An 8500-nucleotide genomic window follows, 5' to 3' on the forward strand; every position below is an offset into this window, starting at 1 on the left:
GGCATTGCATTAACCAAGTCTGCTGTAAGAACAACTCCCTTCATTCTATAGAAGGGAAGACTGAGGTGTTGGGAAGAGACCTACGGGCAGCCATGATGCCATGCAGCAGCACAGGGAAGAGCAAAGTTATCTCCCTCTTTCCCATTCAATTGCTTGACAGATGCGATTAAATGCTCAATTTCTCTCTAGCTCAAGTAGCCACAACCCTCATATCCTCTAGGCACAAGGATTATTAGATTACTTGATCAGTTAACTTAATTTTGCAAGTCTGATTATTCACCAACTTCTGTGCCTTTTCCAGGGAATGCGAGAAAAATGACTTTACTAGCATTCACCTTCCTGCTCGCCTTCCTCCCAACTGAATCTGCAAGCAGCAAATACCTCCCCAAGGCAGCAAGTAAGTGTAACCTGTCTGGGGCACCGGTCTTGTGGGTGGCCTAAGGCCAGAGGTGGCATTACTAGGAGGGGAATGTCTCTACCGTGTCGGTGCCCATCATTGCCATGGGACTGTTCAGACCACAAGATGCTGCACAGCCCTGGGGCTGTTCTTGCCCCGGTACACGTGCCCTGTTCCGCAGCCCCATCGGGTTGTGTAGAACAGCTGACATTTACGGCCAACATGTTTTCCTCTTGCAGTCTCAAGCCCTGTGTTCGGACCACGGCAGGTATATGGTCTGCTCAACGGGTCAGTTACCGTGAAATGCTTCTACCCTCCCACCAGCGTGAACAGACACGACAGAAAGTATTGGTGCAGGGAATCGGCCACGGGCTGCATGACCGTTGTCTCCACCAGCGGCTACACTGCTCCAGGCTACAAAGGCAGAGCCTCCATCACTGATGACCCACAGGCAGAAAGCTTCCAGATTCACATCTCTGAGCTGACAATGGCAGATGCAGGCACCTACCAGTGCGGTGTTGGTATCAATAGCAGAGGGCTCTGCCACAAAGTCAGTCTGGATGTTTCTAAAGGTAATTACAGTCTTGGGGCTCCTTGAAGTATTATTTTCTTTTACTCCCCCCCTCCCGCACACTCTTTTTAATGAGGCTCCACGGATAGTCTGTCCAGTGTCTAAGAGCTCAAGATGCTTCATGCTTTCAGGAAACAGCAGTTTTCATTTTCCCCTGTGCTCTAACAGAATGACTTTATTTTTTGACCAAAAATCTGTCATAAAAATCAGACTAAATGAATGTCATGTTAAGGTCACAAACATTGCTTAGAAGCTGCTGACCTCTCTCAGCTGCTAAACTTTAGGGAGATGCAGTCAGAGGGCAGAACTGCCCATCACTCCCATGTACCCTCCAACCCAGGGCTAAGGCTGTGCGAGCCAAGCCTGTGCACAAGTCCACGAGAGCACGGTGTGCAGGATGGCACCACACTGCTGGGCAAGGCCCGGGGTGCAGAGCACGGTGCAAACTCCCGGCAGCACAGCCCCTGGCAAGAAGGCTCTGGGAGAAACCCCGCTGTAGAGCAGGCAGTGATACAGCATAGAGACCTCAGTCCTGAAACTGAGGCTAAAAAAGGCTAAAAAAAAGCCTTCAGAGGTATAGGGGAGATGCACACAGTTTCTGACACAGCAGGCGGTACACACTGACCGGTGTCTGTATGCGCAGGTCCGCATGTGCCCGAGGGAGCTGAGCTCTTCTACGTGAAGCTGCACAGCACTTTGACCATGTCCTGCAGCTTTGGGAAGGAGTATGAGAGCTGGAGGAAATTCTTGTGCAAGATGGAGAAAAAAGGCTGCCGTAACATCATCGATAGTTATGGGAATGTTGATAAAGATTACACGGGGAGAGCTCTGCTAAGCAATGAGGATCTTCCAGGCTCATTCAGCATTGTGATAACTCAGTTGGGCTGGGAAGACTCTGGCTTGTACCTGTGCGGGGTTGGCGTCTATGGGGAGAAAGGAGAAACAAAGGAACTGGATGTGCATGTCTATGAAGGTAAGCTCTTCCCACGTTTTTTCCCTTCATCTCTGCTTCTCTTTAGAGGCATCGCTAGCAGTCTTACTTTATTTAACAAAAAACTTTAATTTCCCTTTGGAGAGTGCTGTTATCCTATCCTCTCATCTAGATACTTCTTTCTATTCATTTAACTACCTGTAATGTACTAGGCCATCACTAACAAAGCTTGTATCAAGATTTAAGTTCCCCAGCAGTGGCTAGCTATCTTCCCCAGTCTGGCTAGCCCAAAACTCCAGAAGGCAAATTCTGCCTACCAGCTAGAGACAAGCAAACTGTCTCTTCAAGTCTTAATTCCTTAAATCTCAAAATGACAGATGTAGAAAGGAGAAGACCTGCCCTTCCCCTAGCAAAGGGAGCAAAACTTTTAAACGTTGGTACACAAAGACAACCACCACCCAGTGAATTTGGGAAAAAGAAAGGCCTGACAGACCCCTTGGGGTCAATTCCTAACAGTGCCAGGACAGTCTCCTACCATCTGCACCCCTGAGCTTCGCCTAGCCTTGCTTTAGCCAAAACAGCTTTGTTTGATCTGGTATTTATTCTCTTGGGAGCATGCCACATGGGCAAAAGTTAGACATGTATAGCTGTTCATTTCATCTTTATCTCCAGAGTCACATGTTCCTCAAGGAAAGCCCACAATAATTGGAGTAAAAGAAAGTTCGGTAACTTTTGAATGCCGCTACGACTCTCTGAAGAATTCCTCAAAGTACTGGTGCAAGTGGAGAAAGAACGGGTGTGCTCGGATCATAGATAACTCCGGGTATGTGTCATCCTTGTATGAAGGAAGAGTGGCCATGTTCAACAGCCCAGATAACAAGACGATCATCATCATCCTGAACCAGCTGAAGGACAGTGACAAAGGCTATTACTGGTGCATGACGGATGAGGAGAAGGAGCAGCAATCATCAACTGAGCTGGAGATCGTAGATGGTACGAGCCTGGGCATTGGCAGTTCTCTGCCTGCTCAGTAGGTACAAAACAATCTCCTAAGTACTGCAACGGAGCAGATCTGGCTTTTGGGGAAGAGTTGTGAGGTCCAGCTCTGAACTTCTCTCTCATAAGGCAAAACATTGTGCCAATCCCCCCACACCCCAGTAGCTTTAAAATGGAAACAGTTTATGGAAAACAGTTCCTTTAAAATGGAAAGGTTTCAGTTTTATGGGAAGGTGTTCACAAAAGATTCTCATGCATGTATTTCTTTAGCCTTGAAAAAAAAACCCCTCAGCTTTCACCCAGAGATGCATATACAGCATCCTTAACATTAATTTAGCAACTCAAGCAGTACTTTGTTCTCTCAAAGAGGCATCTCCTGCTTCACCATTTCTAGCAGCACCACCACCTGTTGACTACCGTTCCCCCCACCGAAACCACTAACATCAGCCTTGATCTTCTGTTTGCGCTTGCAGGACAGCCCGGACTGAAGGGAAAGAAGGACGTGGAGGTGCAAGCGGGTTCGCGGGTCGATTTAACTTGCTCTTATCCATGCAAGTACTACTCGTACCAGAAGTACTGGTGCAAGTGGAGCGGCATCAGCTGCACTCCCATGCCTGCTTCTGACCAAAGGCAGCCGGGGCCAGACGTTACCTGTGACACTGACAACAAGACGGTCATCCTCAGCTTTGACTCGGTGACAAAGTCAGACGAAGGGTGGTACTGGTGTGGAGTGAAGCGCAACGGCCTTTTTGGGGAAACCATGGCAGTGCAGCTGCGGGTGACTGAAGGTGAGCTCCAAGGCAAAGGCAGGCAGAGGCTTTCCTGCTTGTCAGGGCTGCCTTCTGCTGAGAAAAAAGTCCTCTCCATAGCCACTAGGTCGCAGCACCTCAAAACACAAGGGCTCTCATCCAGGCAGCCTCCCGGACTAGCTGCTAAGATCACCCTGATTTTGCACAACTTGTCATACGTGTTTTCATCCACTCTGCTTTTTGCTTCCCAGCCATAAAAAAACCCACCGGTCTAAAAATCGCTTCCTTCCACACCATTTTTACTTTTTAACCCTGTCCTTACTAATTATTGCTATTACATTTTGTAGCATCATTTAGTTTAAGCAACATCTGACACCTGTCAGGTGAAGGACTGCATGTAGTTCAGGGGTGCATCTTGCTCCAGGGAGCTTATCTTAACAAACAGGAAAACAGTAGGGAGCAGGAAAGGAAGGGCTATCACCAACAGCAAGGGACTTAGTCTCAGTTTCGGTGCAGTATTTTGGAATTAAGATGTTTTTCTCAGGGAAGAATATTGTTAGAAACAGAGAAAAAGCATAGCGCTAGATATCCCACATGCAACCGTCCTAAGTGGATGATGGCCAAAGTGAAAAGAAAGAGAAACAGGCTCATTTCATTGCCTTTGGTGGACATAGAGCTAGAAATAAAAGTAAACCAAGTATTCAAAATCTGTTCTGGATATACTAGAGGCAGAACTTAGAAATGCAAGACTTTTAAAAGTATATAGGCAGGGAGAGCCTACTTGTGATTTTTGCAATAAATTATCTGGAATGATTATTATTTCAGATCTCTAAACCCCATTTTAAAGACTCTCTCATGTACAACCAAAATCCCCTGAGGTTCCACGTGCACCAGATACATCCAACTAGTTTTTGCGTCACTATCTCTGTGCTGCTGCTCATGCGACTAACCATCCTTTTTCCCTGGGAAACACAGGGAGCAATGCTGACCACAGCCTCAACGTCCTGAACGTGGACAACCCCAGCCCCGCCGAGGGTGGCTTTATTCCCCAAGGAAGAGCCTACAACGATGCTGGGGTAGACAGCCCAGCTGCCTCAGAAAGGTTAGTTCTCTCCAAGCCTCTGTCATTTATAATTTTTGTGATGTTTATATTAACCTGTTGTTGGTACTGTGCTTGCACACTGTGTGTGTGGTTTAGCAACAAAAAAGTCTTGTCCCCAAAGAACTTAGCTCAAAACATCAGAGGAAAAGAAGAAAAAAGTTACAGCAAAAGGCAAGATGACTTGAAATTAGTCTCTAGCTCAAGAAAATACAGTCCCAGAAGGGAATGATTAGAGATTCCAAGTACAGAAAAACTAGTTGAAAATAATTCTGTCAAAATTAGAGACCTTTCCTTCACACATTTATAACCAAGGTGCTGATGTAGCTGGTTTGGCACAATCTCTGTCCTAGATTCTTATTTGGGTTTTATGTGCTAGGATCCAGTTTGTTAATTGAATTGCATCAGTTTACCATCTTATACAGATTTTAGACTGCTGGACATTCATATACATTATTCAGCCTTGAATAATTTAAAAAAAAAAAAATTATTTCACAGCTTAGTGATATACCTTTCCCTCCATTCCAGCTCTGATCAAAGCCCTAACGTCAGTACAATTTCAGCCTTGAGTGTTGCTGGTTCCATCCTCATAATCCTTGCAGCAGCTTTTGCTGTTTTTAAATACAGGCAGCTGAAGAGATCTGGTGAGTCCCTGCCTTTTCTAGTCTCTCAAGAAATGTCAGCAATATTAAGACACAGGCAATACCTTGTCCGTGCCACAGTCTCTGCTGGGCTGAGCTGCTCCCCCAGTACCCCGCCATGCGATGGGCAGACAAGGGACCCTGCTTCTCCCCCTGACCCCATCCATACAGCTGCAACACCCAGCGTACAGGGTGCCCGGGCTGAAACAGAGACCACCCCTCCACAGGCTTTGCACGTGGCATTGCACAGTGCCTCCTTGCACAGAGGCAATTCAGATGCCAAGGCACTTGCACCGACTGAGCGAGCAGGCAGGGTATTTATCTCCTCCTTCTTAACAGACCTGGTGTCCGTCGGGAGCTACAGGACGAACATCAGCATGTCGGACTTCGAAAACGGGAAGGAGTACAGCGCAACCAATAACGCCTGCATGAAAGAAACCCAGGAGACTCAGATAGGAGGGGATGGTAGGTTGCTGACCGATGGGCTGCAAGGAAGGGGTTTGCAGAAGGACCCTACAAAAGCCACAGAAATACCTGCCCACCACCCGCCCCCACACCCTGACACCTCCCTTTCTCTCCTTGCAGAGTTTGTCACCACCACGGCCGCCCCGGAAAGCGCTGCGGAGACAAAGAAGGCAAAAAGGGTAAGAGAAGGCAGGAGAGAGCCCACCGATCTGGGAGACACCACCACAAAACTCCAGCCTCTGCCAAAGGAGCTGCCTTCTCCCAGGGGCCTTATTTACACCCAGGTGGTCTCCATCTCACCTGGATCTGGCCACCTGCTGCAGATCAGCCTCCCTGAGGGGACCTTAACCCTTTCCTGACCCCATGTTTTAGCAGAGACGATAATAGCAGTTGCCTTGCTTCAAACCAAGCCCCCAGGTAGCATCAGAAAGGTTGGGGCTGGGTGGTTACCACAAATATGAAACGCTGGGATAAGCAGATGGCCAGAAGCCGGAGCACATCCCACCTCCTAACCTTCCCCCCGCGTGGGCTGTGCTTCAGGGGACAGAGGTAGGCACGGAGGTGTCTGCCATTGCAAGGGCTGTGACTTGCTCCTGTGTCCCCGGCAAGTCCCTTGCTTCCCCTGCCTTCCCCTTGCCTTCCCCTGCCTTCCCCCTGCCTCTCCTCCCCTTGGGTAAGATCATGGTTGAGTAGCTCAGCACCAACTGAAGGTGCTGGAGGCAAGCCTTTCTTTTACAAGTCCCTAACCAAAGGTAATAGGTAGGCGTTGTAAGCACCGGGAGCTGAACCGGAGCAATAAAGGGAACTATCGGGAAACCAGTAAAACCTAGCGGCTTTAGGACAGGTGAGCTGGGTGCCAACACACAGGGACGGGCATGCCATGGGGTCCCAAACCCACCAATATTTGGGGTCTTCCCGGGGCTGAGCAAAGGCATGATGCTCTCGATCGGCACCAGCATAACCCACTGGATTGTCCCACTCACCCAGTCTGCCCGTATCATCCCGAGAAGCTCACAGCCCATGAAACGCTGCCCTTTCCCCGGCCATGGGCCGCTGTCCGTCCCCGCCTCCTAATAGCGTCCTCCTGTCCTTCCCCAGAGCTCCAAGGAGGATGCCGACCTCGCCTACTCCACCTTCCTCCTCACCTCCAACAGCATCGCGCAGGGTGACGCCAGGGGGGACAGTGCTGCCCCGGATGTGTCCCCCCCGAACTGGGAGGGCTAGATCTGAAGGTGAGGGACTGAGAGGTGGCAGCAACTGGGACCGGCTCTACCTTGAGGATCAGAGCAAGACATCAGCAAGCAGCACTGTTTATTGCTACCGCAATTTGCTATAGCTTGACCTTTTTTTGCTTAAATTCAGCTTCAAGGGGTGATTTAGGAGGAATCGTCTGATGCCAAGAGGGGTGGCTGGGCTGGAGGCGCGGGTCTGAGCGAGCAGGTCAGACTGGGAAAAGGCAGGAGCTGGAGTGGCTTAGCCCACCGACAGCCCCAGCCCCACCAGTGCCCTTCCAAAACAGTGGGCTCTCAAAGGCCAGAAGGCACATTTTGAAAAATCTCATTTTCTTTTAAAGACAGCTGGAAAACCCTCTAGAACAACATCTCGCACTTTTGATTCCTCTAAGCTTTCTCATCCAGAGGGCAGTACCTGCAGACCAGACGTGGTCTGAAGTGTTTTTATGCGCAAGCAATAAAGAATACCACTGGCTTTCAGCAGACCAGGGGGACTCGCAGTCCGTGGGAGGGCACGGGAGAGCTCACCCAAAGAAGTGCAGTAAGGGCACGTCTTAGGGGGGGCTTTCTCCTCCTTTTACTGCAGCATTATAGCATCACATCTGGTGTTACAAACGGCACAGGACGGTGGAAGAAACCCACAGTTAATGGAGACAAACAGGAAATATTTTGAGTAATGTTTCACATATGCATTTTAATCAACAGCAGGAATTGACCACAGCATGACATTAATTAGTATGACAACCTATTAGCAGCCTATATAGCTGATTAGCAATAGGCACTGGTGTTCACTGGCACTGTATCCAACTGCATAGCACAGACCAAATTCCCCAGAGCAGCTGAACCAACAGACTCCCCTTTCTGACTTGGAGTTACAATAACTAAGCCCAATCCGTGCTTCTCTGCCATGGAGCCACCCCACCAAGGGCGGCCTTGAAAACCCACCCTTTGCTTAATAAACCTGACCACACATCACTCACACATTTTCCCTGGTTGACTTCATGTTTATCCAGGCGGAAACGAGGATGACTGTAATTAAATGTTGTCTCTTGGTCTTATTTTCGAGAGTGGACAATTCAACAGAGAAAAGCAATTTATTGATACATGGATTTCCGAACGGCAGCACAACACTGTTGTCTGTCAGTGAGATGTGGGTACAGAAAGCTGAATACGCTGCAGATAAAGCAATGTAGGAAGCAGCAAAAATGAAGAGGCTGTGACAAAGCAGAGAAGCAATTTTCTCTGAACACCAGGAATGGGATGGACTGGTGCCTGCCTGGCAAAGAGAGGGGATGCAGAGGTGTCTGACAGGGCCAGAGCTCTTCAGGAGACAAGGGGCAGAAACTGCACAAATTCAAATTCCTGAGCCTGTGGTGGTTATGTGCAGCTCTGATAGCAAGCTATAAAATATAAAGAATG

At 48.8% G+C, this 8500-nt stretch overlaps 1 protein-coding gene across 1 annotated transcript; it reads left to right on the forward strand.

The window, feature by feature from the left end:
• The first annotated feature begins 315 nt into the window (after positions 1-315).
• LOC104839512 (polymeric immunoglobulin receptor-like) lies at positions 316-7073 on the forward strand. Its single transcript, XM_010579852.1, has 10 exons — positions 316-401; positions 644-969; positions 1612-1941; positions 2572-2892; positions 3369-3683; positions 4620-4746; positions 5272-5387; positions 5724-5849; positions 5970-6028; positions 6948-7073. The coding sequence occupies exons 1-10, from the start codon at positions 316-318 to the stop codon at positions 7071-7073; spliced, it is 1932 nt and encodes a 643-aa protein (XP_010578154.1).
• The last annotated feature ends 1427 nt before the right edge of the window (positions 7074-8500 follow it).

The sequence above is a fragment of the Haliaeetus leucocephalus genome, unplaced genomic scaffold (genome assembly GCF_000737465.1).
Source record: "Haliaeetus leucocephalus isolate CR32 unplaced genomic scaffold, Haliaeetus_leucocephalus-4.0 Scaffold68, whole genome shotgun sequence".
NCBI lineage: Eukaryota > Metazoa > Chordata > Aves > Accipitriformes > Accipitridae > Haliaeetus > Haliaeetus leucocephalus.

What these genes read in the sequence shown, in the direction of transcription:
- LOC104839512 (XM_010579852.1), top strand. Translation starts at nt 316, where the DNA reads ATGACTTTACTAGCATTCACCTTCCTGCTCGCCTTCCTCCCAACTGAA. An exon ending in CAGTCTGGATGTTTCTAAAG is followed by an intron (nt 970 to 1,611) that starts GTAATTACAGTC and finishes CTGTATGCGCAG; the next exon opens with GTCCGCATGTGCCCGAGGGA. An exon ending in GCAGCTGCGGGTGACTGAAG is followed by an intron (nt 3,684 to 4,619) that starts GTGAGCTCCAAG and finishes TGGGAAACACAG; the next exon opens with GGAGCAATGCTGACCACAGC.